Raw genomic sequence first — 20,560 nt, forward strand, 5'->3', positions numbered from 1 at the left:
CGAGCGGGGTTGAAATTGTAACCCGTTGTGAGTTTGAGCGAGGTCGAACTTTCCTTTCACTTGGCGATGTGCGGGCTTGGTGGAATGGTGAGATTTGCCTGTTGCGTTACTTTTTTTTTTGGAGAACATTACTCGTTGCTGCATCGTTTATGCGTGCATCGGGGTGAGTTCCGGTTTATCTAATTTTGCTTTCACTGGAGAGTATTTTACGTCGGGGTGAGTCCCAGTCAATCTAGTCCCTTCATTGACGGGACGGGCGATAAATTTTGTCTTTTGTTCTTCTGGGCACCCCGGGACCTGATTAATTCGAACGAAGTTCAGGCGTGATTCGTAATATTTAGTCGGCTGAACCGGCATAGGATTGCCATGGCGAGCAGACGTGCAAGCTTTTTGCGTTTATATTCTGCTTGTGTTGGAGAGACTGTATGTTCCATGGGCTTACCGCCCAGTCCCAGGTTGTGGAGGTTGTTTCTTAATAATGTCGGCTCGTTCTGAGCCGTTTGTCTGTTATTTGCAGTATGGTACAGTGTGGAGGGTTTTGCTCGACCGTTGCCTTCGGGACGATATGGTGGGAAACGTTTTCCTGGCGTGTTATTTTGGTGGCGTTTTTCCTTGTTCGCGCACCTGGGAGAGTGCTCGTGTTCCTGTCCTGATCTACAAAAAAGGAAAAATAACAAGTTAAGACCAAACGAAGTCGTACGTTACCTTGACCTAATTGGCTGGCGAGGTGAGAGGGGCGCTGTAGAACGACTCATTTAGTCCCGTATTCGAATGACAGTTTCATGTATGGTAGCCCCGTGCTTAGCTCCGTCGTTAGTCGAGTTTGGACTTCTTAAGGGCTGACAATTACTTCGTCCTTTGGGAGCTCGAACTCGAGTCCCGATCCGATCCCGTTTGGGGTGCACAAAAATAAAGGAAAGATAAGTTATACTCCGTACATACGGGTAGGACAAGCTTGTTATTTCAAAGAACCATACAATAGGCTATCGTCCTTTCCTAAGGGGGGGGGGGGGGGGCAATGCGCATGAAGTATAGATCGGTATCTAACGTTAATATAGTAGATAGGATTGCGGACGTGCTCAATGTTTTGTGGCCATAATTCCATTTTGACATCTCATACTCATGACGTGCCAAACCTATCGCTTCAGCAAGACGTGGATTTTGTATAGATACCAGACTTTGATTTCATGTAAAGATCTGACCCTGGCTGGTTCAATTATTTCAAAAGCTTGCCTACAAAGTTCTCAAGTTGGTGTTTGTAAATGAAAAGGTGAGGCTGCAACAGCCGGGGAGTGAAACCCCAGCCGACTTCAGATATAGAGGGAACTAAAGTTTTGGCTAAGAAATTCCCCAAAGACGGCGCCAAAATGTTTGACCAAAAAGGGCCGAGCTTTTTGTTAAACTAATTAAATAAGAAGATTTTAGGTAAATCTTAGCCAAAGATAATTTACCCTAGATCTAAGATAGAAGATAAGAGTAAGCAATCATAGCACACATAAGATTTAACTATAACACTGATTGAATCCCATTATATAAGAAGAGGATGGTGATTTTCATAATATTACACGGCAATTAAGCAGACATAAATGATAAAGGTCACCGATCTTTAGCAAGGTAGAACCCCATATATTTGATATAATGAGACTAACAATATATATTAAGGATCTGAGCTTCCTTACTTCTTTCTTCTTCGTGGTGGAGAGAGAGAGAGGTGAAGATCTCTCTTCTTTCTCAAAAATATGTATGTGTCTAGATTTGCTTCCGCCCCTTTTCTTCTTCCTCTCCCTTAGTTTATATACTAGGTCTTCTCCTTTACCAAATGGTGATTAACCATAGTACTTAAGTCGTTTGACTATATTACGGGTTGACCCCCTGAAATGTTGTAATATCCAATTCGCCTCTCAAGCGTTCTGAATACATGACCTCGGCCGTGGCTGAGGTGCATGTCGTTATAGCGTTGTACGGATATGGCTGCTCCAAGTAACTTTTCGTCATCCCTTTCCACGCTGATTCTTGTTTGGCCAGATTTTGACCCATACAATATTCTTTTTGCTTGCAAGTTATTCGCCAGCTCAATGTGGATAAATATTTATCCTACTAAACGTACTTATAGCACCCTTTGTTGTAGGTCTAATATTATTGACTATCGCTAAACCTACCCTGTAGCATAAGATATACTATCTCCTCTTTTCAAGTTCATTTTTGGCTCACGAGTTACTTAGATCCGGGTACATTTTGGCCATGTTTTGCGGGATTTTTACCTAGCTATACTATAATAGAAACTTATTTACTACCTTTATTTAGGTTCCATGTTAGTTACTTTATATACCTATATTTACTAGTTTTATACAAAATCATAAAAATAAGGAAATGAAACATACCTTAAATATAGCGTATCAGTTACACATAATCCTCCTACATTTAAGATTCTTCTCTCTTTCTTTAACAATTACCCATATTTGTACTTACTCACCGCAAGAATTCTCCCACTAATGCCCAAAATCTTTCTAACCCAAAAATATCGCTTACTCACTCCTCTTCCAAAGCTTTTGATATCCAATTTCTCTCTTTCAATCATCCACTGTTATAATCTCAAAATTGCAGATTCTTTCCTTTTCCAAAGCTTTTGATATCCTATTTCTCTCTTGTTTGAACCTTGTTTTCTTATTTTCCAAAATCTTTATTGTATGTCACTTGTATATGATACATCAATACCCAAAAATAATACTTGATACAATACTAATACAATTATAGTACAATTATATTAGATTTTTAGTGTAGAGTTATGATTGACACTTGAAGAAGATGAAGATCATAATTGTATAACAATTTTTTGGAAATGTATCACGATTGTATTATAATTGTATATGTATCATAATTGTTGAAGGGATTGTATTATAAATGTACGATAATTGTATATTCATTATATATAGTTACGAGCAGTTGTGAGTTTGTGAAGAATTTCACGATTTATATCACAAATATATGGTAATTATAGATTAATTTATTAGTATTGTATCGAGTATTATTTTGGGTATTAATGTGACATATACAAGTTAGGCACAATTGTGATATAAATATGATACAATTATGTTTTAGGCATTGATGTATCCGATATAATTCAAATACAATTGCGATACAATTATCATACAATTCCTGAATATTTCTTCATTTTCATTGTTGTCCAATCTCCCAGCAAAAGAACAATACAATTGATAATTTTTAATAATATAAAACTGTCGGCAATGTTGGGAAGAGAAAAGATGGAGATTATGGCGTAAATTAAGGATTTTGATGTAAAAGGGGAAGGAAAGAGAAGAGGAGAGAAAAAAGAAGAAGGAAATGATGTAATTGAACGCACTAATAATGGGGTGGGAGTCTTTTAAGGAGCAATCTATATAATTTGTAAGAAAAACCTAGATATTTATTAAAAACTATAAAACATAGAAAAGATAGTTAATTAAATTTCTAATATAGTATAATTAGGTAAAAATCTCATATTTTGCACGATGTACATATTAGTTTTGTCAAACACGTTGTACACATTGTTTGCATTAATGAGAATTCTCACCTAGAGTTCCTGGAATGTTACTAGGCTTTGACTTTTGGCCCAACAACCAAAAGGAGATAGAGGAATTATAACCAATAATAGCCTTCTTTAAGAAAAACAAGAAAGAAAACGGTTAATTATAACGAAAATTACCAGCTATGTCCATTTATAAGTAGCTCATTATAAAAATTGGCCAATTGATAAAATATTACTAATATAGCCAAATTAGCCAATTAGCTATTTGTAGCAAAAAAATATCAAATTTTTGCTTTGTTTTGAGTGAGTGTTATTAGAATAGATTGGGCACAACTTAAGGAGCTTGAATCTCAGTTTTGGGATGATTTGGTGAAGTTTTGAGGTGGTTTGAATTGAAAATTCGAAGTAAAAGCTGAACATGAAAAAAATGATATGTGTATCACACTGTGTATCATTTGTGTATCACATATGTATCATATTTGTATCAATTGTGTATCATATGTATATTCTTGTATACCTGTGTGTGAGATACATGTTTGATACATGTGTCGCAGAAGACTTTTTTGAACTCGATTTAATTACGAATTTTGATACAAAACCAGTCCAAATCACCTCCAATCTTCCTCAAATTTTGTATATTGACTTATCTATATATTTTCAATGAATTTCAACTATACCCATTGAAAAAATTCCTTTTTTGTTTAGATTTTTGGAATATTGTATAGATTTTTGGATTTCATCACCTTATTTGCTACCCCGTCCATGAAATTTCCTTTCCGTCTTGTATCTAATGTTGCTAATCACGCTTAAAAATATGGAAGGTGATTTTTGCATGTGATTCTTTGATAGAAAGAACCCTATTATTTGATTTTCAATTTTTGTTGGCTAGTTTTGGTAAGTCTATGACTAATGGCTAGAGGTTGGTAAGTTGAGATTTATTTGGGACATTTGTGTAAGTTTCCCTACAAAATAATGTTTACTGATTCTACTATACATCGTTTTACCTATTTTGATAAAGAATTATATATTTTTTTCCATTTAATATAGAGTTACCTGACTTGATTAAATTGTGATTTGATATGGTTTTAAAATCTTATTGATTCTCTAAATAATGACCCTTTTTTCTTCCTTCATTTTCCTTCAATGACAAACTTTTATAAATGAAATAAGTTACATACACACTATAATTATTTTTGGGTACTATTAATAAATTTTAATATGTGATAGTAGTTTAATTATTATAGTCATCAATTTACCAATATTTAGTATAAAAATTTACTATGTAGTGGGCGTTTGGACATAAGAATTGTAAAATTTCAAAAAAAAGTAAAATAAATTTTCAAGTGAAAATAATATTTGAAAATTAGAGTTGTGTTTGGACATGAATATAATTTTGATTTTCTTTTTTTGAATTTTTGTGAATGATCTGAGTGAAATTTTTTTAAAAACAACCTTTTGGAGTTTTCAAAAAAATTCAAAATTCATTTTCTAATTAAAATTAAAATTTTTATAGAAACACTAATTTCAAAAAAAAGAAAAATTCTTATGTCCAAATTGGCTCTTATTACCCACAAATATTTTGAGCAGATATAGAGGGTTAGGCACGATTTATCTGAATATAACTCGAATCATGTAAATTTATTAAAAACTTAACGTTGAAAGTACAAATAATAAACTCTATGAAAGATATAAAATGTTTTTCAGAGGAGGAACGTGTCAAAATCAGTATACACTCTAGTAGGTAATGGGGGTTGGTGGTGACCCTACTATTCCCTTTATATAGAAGTAGTCATCCAAAAATAGAGGAGCTGCTCCATCTCACACTCTCTCTAAGATCTTGTTGCATCTGGCTGAAATTGGCTCTAAATTTGTGTCCTCATATCTCCCCTATCCATTTCTTGATTTCGTCCTAGTCTGTGTGTGTAAAAACTGCACTCTTTCCACTTTGTTTACGTGGATTCACTTGAGACTAGTGTAAGATCTACTGGCCACCATTATTTTTAAATAAAATCAGTCCATCCCATTATTGTCGTTTGTTGAATTCCTTCATGTGGCTCTAAACTAACTTCAAGATTTTTACTCATCATATTTATCAGGTAGACGTGGTTTGTGGACTAAGAATCAGTTCACCTAGATACCATAAGAATCTTTTTGTTAGCATAAAGCTTATAATTTTGATGAAAAAGTTTCTACCTTTAAAAGTTGGTGTACTGAAAATGGGCATCTGAATGATACCCTATTGATATTTTCATTGTTTTTTCTCTTTTATTCTTTTAATTAGATCAAAAAGTCTCTAGCTTTAGAAGTTGGTGTGCTGAAAATTGACATTCAGTGATACCCTTTTGGTATTTTTACTTTTTTTTTTACAATTTTGCTTTCTGGGATTTGTTTCCTTATGTCATATTTTGATGTACATGTTTGTTTGGATCTGTTTGAGTGATTGACTGTTACATTGCACATCTGTTTGATTTCAGATTGCAGTGCCCATTATCTTATTAAGTCTGGGATCTGTTTGGTTGGCTTGGTTGAATATTCGATTTGTGTAAAGAGGAACCAGCCAGGTAATTGCTGTTGTTATTATAGTTTTTCTCTAAACCCATGTGCCAATGTTTGTAAGAGTTTACTTTAAATATGTTATGGTTTTACGAGTTGATCGCTTGTGGCTTAGGACTGCATTTGTACTTTGAGGTATTTGATGGAATGGAGAGGGTGTTGGGTTATTGTATGGTTAGTTAAAAGACAAAAGGAAAACAAAAAGCATAGCTTTTCCACTCCGTGAATATGTGTTATTGTATGTATTGAAATTCTGTAATTACGCTTTATTTTTCTTGATATAGCTATTTAGTTTTGGTGGTATTGGGTCTTATTCTAAGCAATGGTTTTATGTTTTGAATCTCTGTCGAGGTTTCACAATATACATTACTTTCCCATGGATATTTTTCAGCAGTTTTGAAGTCTTAGGTTTTTGCGAATATCAGAATAATTAATTATTTGGAAAACGTAGTTTGGCTCTGTTATATTTGATTGCTGGATTTAGCTTTCATGTGTGCCAAAAGGGGCGGCACCCTTTTAGTCAATGGAGCGTCATTCATCTATAAGTTGTAACTTGTAAGGAAGGACTGGCAATGTTCTCAAAAGTTCTCAGCTTGGATTTTTGCGAGGTTGTTGAGTGAACATAAGGAGAATTATTCAGATAAATTCAAGTTATTTGCAAAACCACAAGAATTCTCTTGAATGCCTTCTTCATCAGTTTTTTTCCTCCCTAAAAACCAATTTGTACCTCAGATAAATGCTTTGCCTTATCTTTTTGAATAGTTAGTTTTGAGCTAGAACATTTCGACCAATAAAATTGATTTATTTAATTCTATCAGACTAATTAAAAAAATCATTTAATTCTGTCAAGGTCTTCAAGTTCAGTTAGTTTGACAGAATTTCTGCTGCTATCCAAAGTAGAGTATTATCACCACCATTGCGTTTCCTTTTTTTCTCCTCTTCTCATACATATCCTGATTCCTTACATTTCAATATGTGTATCAAGGAGAGAAAAGTCAAGAATTGATGGAAGAGATTCATGTACATATTTTTTTTGGTTAAGCGAGAAAAAAGAAGTTAGAATGTTAGGGAATAGGTGTGCTGTATTGATATCCCCTCCCTTTGTTGCCTAATGGACTTGATATGCACAATGGAAATCATAGGATTACAGGACTCAAAGGGAAAGACCAAGATTCCCATATCCGAAGGGTCTTTCTGTAACAGCTTTCAAAAATTCTTTTCTAAATCAGTTCTCTGGAGTGTCTGATAACACTCCAGATTGGGTGGAACCCTTTTTTCCTCCTTTAAATGGAAATTGATTTGGAGGGTCTGATAACACTATCCCAACTGTAATTACCCAAGAGTAAACTATATTCATTAGCCTGTGCTTCTCATTTCTTGTTACCAGCGGTTTAGCCACAGGATCTCTACTTGCTAAAGTAGCCGCTTTGAGAGCCCTGATATTCACAGTTAGAGTTCCAAAGGATGCATTTTCAAGTAAAAGCTAGTGCCTTTAGTCCGTCCTTATTATGAATATGCAAAACAGTAATGGGATAGGACTGGAGTTCTAACATGCTGTCTTAGTGCTTCACTTTGTCGCATTGTACGCAGATAGTTTTTAGGCAGAAGCAGCTTGATCACTTTGGTTTTAAAGTGGCTGACTGTGTTAGGACCCCAATGTCAAAATTATCTGGAGAAGTCGAATTAGCATATGAACTTTTGATCTGTTCGTTTATTGTTGTCTGACATATCATATGAGTTTCCAATTATCAGAGTTCCTCGTGTCTGGAGGTGTAATATTATGATTGATTTTATTAAGAAGAAGTGCTGAGGGTCTATCGGAAATAGCCTCTCTACCTTCACAAGGTAGGGTTTCACAAGGTAGGGTAAGGTCTGCGTACACACTAACTTTCCCAGAGACCCCACTTGTGGGATTACAATGGGTTTATTGTTGTTGATTTTGTTCAGAAGAAATGATGCTGCCTGGATTCTTTCTGGTGCTCTTTAACCCCAAATTGTGATAGCTCCACAAGTACCTAAGCTAGACTTTTTATTACATCAAGGACAACTAGTGTTGTTTATTGTGTAGGTTCATGGCTATTGACTGTAAAGATTATAGATGCTTTTCTTTCCAGCAATTTTTTAGCAGAAGTCTGAAGTTTGACGTTGATAATACACTCTTGCAATGCTCGCCTTCCCACCAATTCGTTCTTTTTCTACTGTCATTGAAGAGAGTCAATACAACAGCATTACATTTAGACTGAATTTCCTTTTACCTTTTGTTTCTGTTTCTCCAGATACCACAATGGGTGACGTAGCCAAGGATTTAACAGCTGGGACTGTAGGTGGAGCAGCACAATTGATTGTTGGTCACCCTTTTGATACCATCAAGGTCAAGCTTCAAAGCCAGCCTACTCCACTTCCAGGGCAGCTTCCTAAATACTCGGGTGCCATAGATGCTGTTCGGCAAACAGTAGCTGCAGAAGGTGCTAGGGGGCTGTTCAAAGGCATGGGGGCCCCACTTGCCACTGTTGCAGCCTTTAATGCTGTGCTCTTCACAGTGAGAGGTCAAACCGAGGCATTCTTGAAGTCTGAACCTGGAGCCCCTCTTACTGTGAACCAGCAAATCGTTTGTGGAGCTGTTGCTGGAACTGCTGTGTCTTTTCTTGCTTGCCCAACTGAACTTATAAAATGCAGGTTCGCTTCTAGTGCTTTAAACCAAAATGTAGTATGTGATCTAGCGTTATAAAGTTTTCTGCACTTGACCAAACTGTATGACAGATGAACTTTAGATGTTTTCCATGTTTTACCTTTCCATTGAAATGGTGTGTATGTGTGCATCGTAGATGGAAAGAATGCACATGTACTTTTCAACTTGCTGTTACCACTGTTTGATCAATGATCAAAACTACTAGGAATCAATTTCTGTACTTGGCAATTTACTTGTTTGTACATGAATGCAGATTGCAAGCCCAGAGTGTAATGGCAAGTGCAGGCTCAGCTGCTGTGGCAGTGAAATATGCAGGACCAATGGATGTGGCAAGACACGTTCTTCGATCTGAAGGAGGTGTCGGGGGTCTCTTCAAGGGCTTGTTCCCTACCATGGCACGTGAAATACCCGGAAATGCTGCTATGTTTGGTATGTACGAAGCACTAAAGCAGTACTTTGCAGGAGGCACAGACACTTCGGGGTTAGGAAGAGGTTCTCTTATTGTAGCTGGAGGCTTGGCGGGCGGTTCCTTCTGGATTTCCGTGTATCCAACAGATGTCATCAAGAGTGTAATCCAGGTCGACGATTATAAAAACCCGAAGTTTTCTGGCTTTTTTGATGCTTTCAAAAAGATCTTGGCAGCAGAGGGGGTCAAAGGACTTTACAAGGGGTTTGGACCTGCTATGGGACGTAGCGTCCCTGCAAATGCTGCATGTTTCTTGGCATATGAGATGGTTAGGTCTAGTTTGGGATAATTCATTGTTGATGGGGATGGATTTAGACACTGTTAAATTGTTATTCTTTCAACTTAACTCTTCTTTGCTGAAATAGTGTAATTCCACTTGAACTTACAGCCGGGCAATTGTGCTTAAAAGTTTATGCCATTTGTTCAGGGGTAAAAACAACAATAAACCCAGTCAAATCTTACAAGTGGCATCGGGGAGGGTAGTGTATACACAGACTTTATCTTTACCTTGTGAAGGTAGAGAGATTGGTTCTGATAGACCCTCGACTCAAGGAAAGACGCAAAAGGAAGCAGTAACAACGGCGAGGTAAGATGATAAGATAAGATAGTCAAAGACAATAGATAGTGGAAAATCTAGGAATAAGAAAATATGAGAATAATACTAATACTACTTATATGTACTGAAGACACGCTCGATGTCTAATCTAGATTGCTTCCAATGGCATCACCACATTAAATTTAAGAAAATATACTCACCATTCACATAGAGAATAAAATATAACCCTTCCAGAGTTCTGTAAAGCTTTGCTCATTATAGGATAGCTGTTTCATTTGATTACAAGGAACAAAATACATTAAAAAGAAAGATATCAAAAAATAAAAAATTCAAAAGATTAAACTATATATATTATTCTCTTATGAAATTTTTAACTATAAATAAAACTCATAATTCTAATTTGAAAATAAAAGGAGAAAAAGATAATTTTGTTTTACGTATAATACAAAATAACAACTATTAAAAATGTTGGTAGATTTTTTAACGAAATAGTAAAAGGCTTCTCTTTTTTTTTTTTTACTTTAAATGAATTCAAAAATCATAATTTTCTAAATATTAAATATTAAAGTATTCGTGTCTAAATACTTAAACCAAATAATGAAAAAAAATGAAAAATGATAAAAGAATAGGAAAACAAAATATAATGCTGGTAGAAGAAATTGAACCTTGCACCTCAAGGACGAAATCAATTTCATGCCTAACCTTCAACCATTGCACCACCCAGCACTCTACTCGAGTTTTGGTACATTAAATTTATTTATCTGTTTTTCCTGCGCCACGTGGATTCCAAGAACAAAGAAAGAGGGATGTTAACGGTCGGCCCACATAATATATATAGAGCCTTTCAAAAAGGCTTTTTTTTTACAAATAGCGTCTTTCAAAAAGGCTGTATACATAACTAGCCAAACGACCGTTAAGGTATAGCGTCTTTTAAAAAGACGCTATATATAAATTGGTCACCATATTTTTTTCTACACATTTCGGTTATTTTAGTCCAAAAGAACCACATTTTGGTTCCGGGCTCATTGTTTTCAATATAGCTCTCGGTTTTTCAAAAATTTCAACAATGTATTTCTGCGTGCTATTTTTAGCTAAAATCTATGCAGTTATAAGCTCGAAGCGCGCACCATATTGTCCTTTCAATTAAAGGATTTTTACCAAATTATACACTATATGAAACTTTTTTATCCTTCCTACTCAAGTTTCAAATTAATTACATGGTCATATACAATTTACCAATTATTACATTTTAGGAATTAAATGAGATATCAATTAAGTCAGTTTTTCACGCTATACAATATCTAACGTATATATCCCACTTCCCCCTTTTCTTAGCCCCCCGCTTCTGAACATCTCTCTCTCCATTAACGTTTTTCTTCCATATTTTTTCAAAAGTTTTTCCATTTTCTCTCTCAAAATCCCTGATTTCTCTCTGTAAATCCCTGCGAAATCCTTAGTTCATCAACAATTCCTTCCCTTTCATGAAGAAAAAAGGAACTCCGTCGAAAAGCCCTAAAGAAGATACTGATGATAAAATTCCTACATTTGATTTGAGTACTTTCTCACATGATTCATCCAAAAAAAAATGATAAAATCCTGACATGAAACACTAGAGAGAAAGTCCCCGCTTACGCCTTGTTAAGCTAGGGCAGAGGCGCGAAAAAACTCAAGCATGACAGGGATTCTACTGACGGATCCTCATCTGCTAAATCAGTAAAACGGAAGGACAAAGAAACCACTGTTGATGACGATTTCGTGGAAGAAGAAGTGATTCCCAAATCTGCAAAAAAAAGTCAAAGTTTCTCTTGCTGGCAAACCTTCAAGAAGGAATAAGGTTCAAATATCTCCTAAAAACATACTCCAACAGTCTTTAGACAAGGTAAAATTGTAGTAATTATAATATTCATTTATTTTTTTAGTAAAAAAGTTATTTTCATGCTCATCTTGATACCTATTTTTTTTATTAATCCTTCATTGTAGAAGTTTTGTCTACATTGTGTATATATCTTGTTGTTTATTAATTTTTCTAAATATTTTTTTAGTTGTATATTTGTTATATAATATTTGAAATAATTTTGTTAGAGTATGTATTTCTTGACGTAGTTTGTTTTATTGGTGAATTTTGGCTCTCTTTGTAAGTAGTAATTGTATTTCCCATAAACAAATTGTAGATATTATGTCTAGTAGACATTCCCCCCCCTCTCCCCCCCCCCCCAAATATTTTAAATATAGGTTACTTTGTAGTTTTCTTGTTGGAAACAGAGGTCTGTCAGTGTTTTATAGCTGCTTTGTAATTTAATTATGTTATGTATTTCTTAATTTATCATTTAATTGTCTGCAATATATTATTGTCATTTTGTCTATAGATGCTTATATACATTTACTTCAGTCTTTTAGGCATAAATTGACCCCATCTGTGCGTTTTTCTCTTCTTCGAGGTTTTTCCCTCGCTATGCAAATCTGGTTGTACGAGTGTTGCAATACAGTTAAAGTGATATTGCTACAAGGGTTGGTGATTCGATCCCTGGTATTCTTAGTTGGACAACAACAAAGGACAAAATATGGATGTCTGCATTGGAAGAGAGGATGATCAAACCATCTTAAATCAAGGTAAATTTTGTACATGCGTTAATGGTAACACAAAATATTAACATATTTAACACAACAATTTCACATGTTTATGGTACAAATAATATAACTACAAATTATATACATGAGTTGATTAACTCCCTTCTATTGTTCTTTCTCTAAGTTCACCAACATGATTGAAGCTCTAGAAGAAGTATCTAGAATAATTTTGCTAGACAAAGTTGACTATATAGTTGAAGAAACTTCCTTCTGATTATGACAAGTTTTTATTCAACAAATGAGTATCTTGACTGAAACGCATGCCGAGCATCCGAGAAATGATCCATCTTCATCTGACCCTAAGTAATCTATGGGAAGAGATGACAAATTAGAAATTGCTTTTTAGTCTCTTTCCTTTTTGTTTTTATTTTAATTTATTTTCTTTATAACTTTATATTTATTTTTTAATTTTATTTTTACTTTTTTGTTAATTTTATTGTTAATTTTTTGTTATGACATTATATTTATAAATATTAATTTATTTTATCAAACCATGAATTCCATGATGTTCTTACAAAATGTATGTTTTTAGCCTTTGTAAGTATCTAAACAAAATATTATTAATTTGGAAAAGATATATATATATATATATATATATATATTAATATTATGAGATTAGTTTTACAATATTAGTTATAAAATATATGATTACTAATTGATGTATATCACAGAAAAAGTATACATCTTAAATACCAAATATAATATCATTAATACTATAAAAATTTATAGGCATATATTTATTATATTAACTTTTATGTTTTGATAATTACTTCATTTAAAATTTCATTTAACTGTGTAATTACACTTGTGCAACCAAACAGTAAACTTGTAATTACACTATGACAAACAAACAAGTCGTCATAATTACACAACTATGATTAGGCCGTGTAATTATTACCCTAATAATTACACAAATCTAATTACCTGGTGGCTTTCTAACACAGATCCTTAAAGATGTTTTATTATTAATTGTCTGTTATTTACAAATCAAAGAAAACAATTCACGGTTAAAATAATTAGAGTATCACATTGAAACCCCTATAACATAACCAACTACCGGAATAATATTTCAAAATCAGCCACTTAACCCTAGCTTGTACAACAAAATCATATGCACAAACATTAACTTATATTAATATTTTCATTAGGGGAGGGGGCTTAAGTATTTAATTTTGAAATATAGGGTGTATGTGTAATCAAGTAAATTAAATAAACTGAAGTCACTAGAGGTGGGCATAGTTTGGGCAAACCCGAAAATCCAAACTGAAATCCGAATTTTTAGATTTTGGTTTGAATTTTCGAATTACGGATTGGATTTTGGATTTAATTTTAAATTTTTTTAGATTTCGATTGGATGTTGGATTTAGTACTTTGGATTTTGGATATCCGAAAATCCGAAAATTTTATACTTTAATATTTAGTCCATTATCTATATGTCAATAATAATAAGTTAAATACTCTATCATAGATATTATTTCGCATATGCATATTAATTACTAAGTTACTGTCAGAATACTTTATATTTGGACATGATTTTACTATTACTACTTCTTATCGGTCGTATTAATGTCTCTGTTGCCTTTCTTGATAGTAATTTCGTTACTCTTGAAACTTTATTTGGATGATTACGGTGTAGAATGAGTAACTTTTCACGCAATTAAATATGAGTACTTTATTTGGATATTCATTTTTTGTAAAAAGAAGAAACATATCAACTTATAAGCTCAAAACTGAAAATCCAAAATATCCAACCCGATTAATCCGAAACCCGAATTTAAAATTCAATCCAATCCGAGCTTATTTGGATTGGATTTGGATTGTCATTTCTTCAATCCGAAAACCGAAAATCCAAATCGAAGTTCTATATTTAATTTCCGAATTGCCCGAACGCCCACCCTAGAAGTCACACATTCAAAACGAAATAAAATTAAAAATTCATACATATTAAATTTATAAATTTAGAAAAAGAGAACAAACATAAAAGCTTTTTAGTATTTGCGTTTCCATTACGTTTAATACAAATGTGTAGAACTGTGGAATTGAAAATTTCCTAATTCTCTCCTAAGTCGGCTTTTTGTTGCTTCCCGCGCCTAGTGCTCAACCACCTATATAAGTATTAAGTAGTACCAATAGCGCAACAACTTTATTACATTACATTAAACCCTCACCAGCTCCTTTGTTGTCTCTTAGGGTTAGTTGAAAGTATTTCCTTTCTGTTTTCAGCTAATTTCTTCACTGAAAACAAAAAATAATGACTACCAGCAGAGCCATAATTATGGTCCAAATCCAGTACTGGGATTCAGGTTTCGACCCACTGATGAAAAGCTTATTCGCTATCTACTCAAATTCGTTTAGTGCAAGAGTTTCTCGTGTGATAATATTCGAGTTGAGGATCTTTACGGGAATAAGAAGCCATGGGATATATTCGAAAACAATTTTCTGAGAGATGATACAAAGGTAAACTATTTCTTTACTAAGTTGAAGAGACAAAAGCGGGTGGTTCAAGGTTCAGTCGGGCTGATCGGAGGAGGCTGTTGGAAAGGACTTGACAAACACAAATCAGTTTTTAAAGGGTCAAAGTTGATTGGGTTCAAGAAAAGTTTTCGATATCGAAAAAGAGAAAAGTGTCGATCAAGGAATTAAAAATATTGTTTGGAATATGAAAGAGTATAGTCTTAATGACAACATACTAAAGGTGTAAGACAACGAAATATATACTTCAGAATGAGGATTATGTTTTATGCTGCATTAAGGGTAAAATTGTACATGCATAATGATCATATGGAAATAGCGGACAGTGGAAACAACGTTGTTGTTGTTAAAATACCATGCTTTCGGCAACTCAAGAACATGACGATGTTACAAGTTCTTCAGAGGATCAAGGGACAGGTGTTCATGATTTGTGTCCTTCAAATCAATCTCATCATCCGAACATAATAATGCGTTTGATCAGTTGCAATTAGTGGATGTAACAAGCGCAAAACTTTGAAGAGATGGGACCTTCCAGTTCAAAGTCATGTTGAAATGTTGGAATTCATCGACAACTTCAAATAAATTTACATACTACTCACACTGATAATAATGGCTTAGTTGCAACAAGACCATAGTAATATTGAATGTGATGATAGGGGCTAACTGTTTCCATCAACATTGACTGAAGATAATGAACAATATTTGATCATGTGGATATGAAAGTGTACGAGCACTCGGTAGTTTGCTAGACAGAAAAATCAAATATGCAGAACCCAGTTGCCTATCTGCATTTGATGAGCGAACATCATTGTCAAATGGCTCAAGGAAGTAGTACTAACCATGGTTAATGAAGAAAACATTTGATGCTTGGATTTGTGTCTGATCAGTGGTCAAAGAGCAAGTGCACAACATTGAAGAGAGGGCACCTATCACTTTTACTTGATATTTAACATCATCGGATTATTATGCAGAGCCATCCTTAGTAATAAGCAGCGACGAGTGCTTCACAATGGAGGAATTATTGGGTTCTGATGATGATGATGTTATTGCAGCAGACTTAGATTGTATGGGCACTCAGTAGGCAGGCTCCTTGAATCAAGTCATTAGCAAGAGACAAGGCTGATGTTTGTGACGACCAACCCGTCGTCTCATGTTTGTACCGCCCGTTTCTCCCCATTTTTTATGCTTCTTCATGTTTCATTATCGGCATTTGGTGTGTTAGAGTTGAAGTTGGATTGGTTTTGGTAGGAAATGAGACACTTAGTCTCTTTAAGGAAGGCTTGTTTTGGAAAAGTCAACCGGACGTTGACTTATGAGTTAGAAGGCTCGGATGCAATTTCTCGCGATTCGGTCAGCTTCGGGGGGTGATTTGTGACTTAGGAGTGTGATCGGAAGTGATTTTGAAGGTCCGGTGTAGAATTAAGCTTGAATTGGTGAAGTTAGTATTTTGGCGAATTCCGGTTGATAGGTGAGATTTTGATCCGAGGGTCGGAATGGAATTCCGAGAGTTGTTGTAGCTTCGTTAGGTGATTTTGGATGTGTGTGCAAAATTTCAGGTCATTGGGAGGTGTTTTGGTCGGGTTTTTGATCAAATGCGTATTTCGGAAGTTTTTGAAGAACTTAGGCTTGAATCCGATGTGATTCGATGGTTTTAGCGTTGTTTGATGTTTTTTGATGATTGGAACAAGTTTGAATGATGTTTTAGGATGTGTTGGTGCTTTTGGTTGATGTCCCGGGGGCCTCGGGGTGAGTTCGGATGGTTAAACGGAGAGTTTTGGAATTTGCATGTTGCTGAAGCCTGCTGCAACTGGTATTTTCGCTTCTGCGAGTCTTGAACCGCAGAAGCGGACACGCTTATGCGAAGGTTGACCGCAGAAGCGGTGAGGAGGCCTGGGCGCTGGTTCCCCAGAAGCGATTAGGTAGCCGCAGAAGCGGTATCGCTTATGCGATGGTGTAACCGCAGAAGCGGTTGGGCTCGAGTTTGGTATTTCTGCAAAAGTGGGAGGAAATCCACAGGAGCAGAGTCGCAGAAGCGACTTGTTGACCGCAGAAGCGGTCGTGGCCTTTATTTGAAATTTTCGCAGAAGCGGAAGGAAAGTCGCGGAAGCGGTCCTGCTTAAGCGAGAAAGGGACCGCAAAAGCGAAAAGAGCTGGGTAGACTTATAATATTTCCTCCGCGAGCTAAGTCTTATTTTCACCATTGTTGAACAACCTTGGGAGCTTTTCGACGAGTATTAAGGACGGTTTTGACGGGAATTGATTCGAGGTGAGTCTCGTGACCTAGAATCATCATTTTATTGAAGAATCAACACTTAAATTCATGGAAATTTGATTAAAAATGGAAGAACTTGGGCTTGACTTTTGAAATGGAAATTTGGAGTTTGAGGGAGCATTTGAGCTCGGATTTTGGTAAATTTGATATGTATAGACTCGTGGCGAGATAAGGAATCCGGTGATGTGAATTTTCTGATTTTTCGAGAAGTGGGCCCGGGGCTCGGATTTTGTCAATTTCGTGATTTTCGATATTTTTCGAGTCTTTTCGATTGGGTTATGTTCCCTTAGCCTATTGTAACGTGTTCCTTGTGGTTTTGATTAGATTCGACACACGAGGAGGTCGATTCTAGAGGAAAAGGCATAGCGAGCTAGACTTTTGGCCAGCTTGAGGTGAGTAATAGATGTAAATGATGTCCTGAGGGTTTGAAACCCCGGAAATTTCACATTGTAACGCTATATTGAGGCGAGACACGCGCTCTATGACGAGTGCGGGGTCATTTGTGGTTGGGGATTGTGACTTGGTCCGTCCCGAGTGATGTTTATACAGTATTTTCGACTAAGACTTGTTAGAAAATCATCCTACTTGGATTAAATTGTTATATTTGGTCTTTGTGCCGATTATTTGAATCCTTCAGGGATTGCTATCACTGTTTTCACATTATTTGACATGTTAATTGATTTCAGTCCTAAGTTTAAATACAGTTTTGAAATGCTCAGCCATCTTTCTAAGATTTGAAAACTTCAACACTATTTTTATTGACATTCTGAGCTGAGAACTTATTATTTTAATATTGTCCTAGAGGCTTATGTGAATTTCTGGACTGAGCATGGATCGGGCAGCGCGCCGCAGCGGTATTATATTGATATTGAGGCCGAGAGCCTGGTTGGTGCCACGAGATGGCTTGATTATTTGTGCTTGGGCTGTAGGAGCCCCTCCGGAGTCTGTACACACCTCCAGTGAGCGCCGTCGATGTTAAGTGGATCGGGCTGCACACCGCAGCGGGTACTAGAGTGTACCATTCTATGTGTTGCATTGCATTCATGCATTTGATATTTATCTGGTTTACTTGTCATAGTATTTCTGTACCTTATTTCATCGGTGTGTTGCTTCATGATTAAATGTTCTGGACTGCCAGTTATAGCTTACTTTGTATTATTCCATGATTTCTTACTCTCAGCCTTTATTTATGTTTATTACTCACTGGGTCGGAGTACTCACATTACTCCATGCACCTTACGTGCAGATCGAGGTACCCCACAGGCTGAGTGAGGACTTGATTAGCAGCGCAGCAGCATCCGGGAGCATCGAGGTGGCTGCATGGCGTTCGCAACCTTGATCTCTCCCTTCTATCTCTATCCTTTTGTTCCGTATTTTTCCTAGACAGGCTTGTATTAGGTGGATATTCTGTATTAGAGGCTCGTGTTCGCGACACCGGATTCTATTGGGCTATGTTGTGATATTTTAATTGAACTTCCGCAGGCTTTATTATAAATTATGAACTTGAATGTAATGACTTAGCAAATTCCCTGCGTTAATTATCTAAAATCTGAGTAAGAATTTGGGTTAATGCTGTATATGGTCGAGCTTGCCTAGAAGTGTGTTGGGCGCCATCATGACCGGGGTCGGGGTTGTGACAGATGCACATATGCACATATGTACCAAGAGAAAATAGGAAGCAACTGACAGTAGTCTCTATTTTTAATTCACTCTATGTACTCTGCTTCTTGGTTTTTAATGTAGGTAGTTATGATTAATGTATAATGTATTAAACAAGATTTGATGAAGAATTATTACTTTTTATTTGCTAGTAATGTATGGAAATGTAACACCTCATTCATGGTCACTTGTGCTCTGTGGGATTAATATCACCTCAAACATTATGTTACAAAACATACTGGCTGTCAAATCCAACCCCATGACTAAAATTTGTAAGGAACCATCCTTCATTAATTTCAAGCTGAGACTATTGTATCGTTCTCGTGAATACTGTCTTAACGCCTTCCTCCAATCTGTGCCAGTCTTCATCATTGTAGAGAATTCATCGTAACTTATCCGATCCGTCCGTCCTGCATGATAATGAAATGTAAGCACATAAAACAGACGACACAACACCATTTTCTTTTTCCCATTCCCAAGGTCCATAGAATCAACACGGCATCATCCACAAGTAAACAAAACAAAGAAGGAAAGAGGCCATATGAGTTTTATGATATGAATATATTACTGACCTTGTCTGTGTCCACATGGTGCATAATAGCATTGTTAACTTCTTCGCTGTTGATTTCAATCTCGTCAGCTAAGGCCTCCCTCAACTCCTCAATCTCTATATAGCCAGTTTGGTTCTTATCAAAAAAATCAAATGCCTTTTTCAGGTGCTCTTCATTTGCCATCTTTCTTAGGTGGACTGAAATGGCAACAAATTCCCCATAGTTCCAAATATCCATCTTTATCAACGTCACCCTTTGAATATATCACTGATTAGTTTCCTGTGTTTCACCCAAGTAACAATATATTACGTTCTTTGATTAGGTGCAATGAGAAATTTATTGACCAGCAATGTTTATTTATGAATACTTACTACTCCATAAGATAAGACCAAACATTTTTGGAAGTTTAAAGTATCAATTTATAGGGCAAGGATCGGTACTGATGGAAAGTCAAGATACATTTCAGCAAGCCATTTTCAAAAGCAAGTCTCCATAGCTTTAGTTTTCAACGAAGAAGAAGATCATTATTATTGGGACTTTTCATCTATTCTGATTGATCACTTCATCGCAGTAATTTGCCCCTTACCCCCTCCTTCTTCTTACTATACATGCATGGAAACGGTAGAACATGATGATTTACTATGTGCGCGTGAGGGGGCGTGTGTCACATATGAGTAGTTGGCATGCAAGTTATTTGCCTCTTTTCAACAAGGGTGATTTAAGTTTAATCTTTAAAGATTCTTCGCATTGAAACTCATTATATTTTTGGAATTATACTTAATCATTATCAACATTTTAGTAATTTTTAACATATGTATCTATAATCCCCAAAAAATACTGAGTTCTGTTAAGCTCATTGCGCAAAATCTACATCTACCACTGTTTTGCACAACTTTAGTTATGGGCCTATGGTTAGTTTGTACTTGTTTCTGCATGATGTGTTGTAGATCTTATTAGTACTGTGTTTAATTTTCTAAAGCTCACTACAAGAAAGTATATAATTTGCAACAACTTTTTTGCAACAACAATAATATTGTTGCTACATATCTATAAATGCCAACAATATTATTTAGTTGTTGCTGTATCATAGAACTTTTACCCACAATAAATTTCTTGTTGGCTATATTTTAATTTTGTTCCCATAACCTTTTGGGTAATATAACAATTTTAAAATATAAATAAATTGGC

At 35.5% G+C, this 20,560-nt stretch overlaps 1 protein-coding gene across 3 annotated transcripts; it reads left to right on the forward strand.

Annotated features, from left to right (window-relative positions):
- Positions 1-5,318: 5,318 nt before the first annotated feature.
- On the forward strand, positions 5,319-9,642 carry LOC109243822 (mitochondrial carnitine/acylcarnitine carrier-like protein). Of its 3 annotated transcripts, none has more exons than XM_019410820.1 (4): positions 5,319-5,500; positions 6,001-6,087; positions 8,356-8,755; positions 9,022-9,642. In XM_019410820.1, the coding sequence occupies exons 3-4, from the start codon at positions 8,364-8,366 to the stop codon at positions 9,521-9,523; spliced, it is 894 nt and encodes a 297-aa protein (XP_019266365.1). In that variant the 5' UTR covers positions 5,319-5,500; positions 6,001-6,087; positions 8,356-8,363; the 3' UTR covers positions 9,524-9,642. The 3 variants fall into 3 exon arrangements, with proteins under 3 accessions (XP_019266365.1, XP_019266366.1, XP_019266364.1); XM_019410821.1 differs by lacking the exon at positions 5,319-5,500 and adding an exon at positions 5,507-5,622; XM_019410819.1 differs by lacking the exon at positions 5,319-5,500 and adding an exon at positions 5,643-5,871.
- The last annotated feature ends 10,918 nt before the right edge of the window (positions 9,643-20,560 follow it).

The sequence above is a fragment of the Nicotiana attenuata genome, unplaced genomic scaffold, assembly GCF_001879085.1.
Source record: "Nicotiana attenuata strain UT unplaced genomic scaffold, NIATTr2, whole genome shotgun sequence".
Classification (NCBI taxonomy): Eukaryota; Viridiplantae; Streptophyta; class Magnoliopsida; order Solanales; family Solanaceae; genus Nicotiana; species Nicotiana attenuata.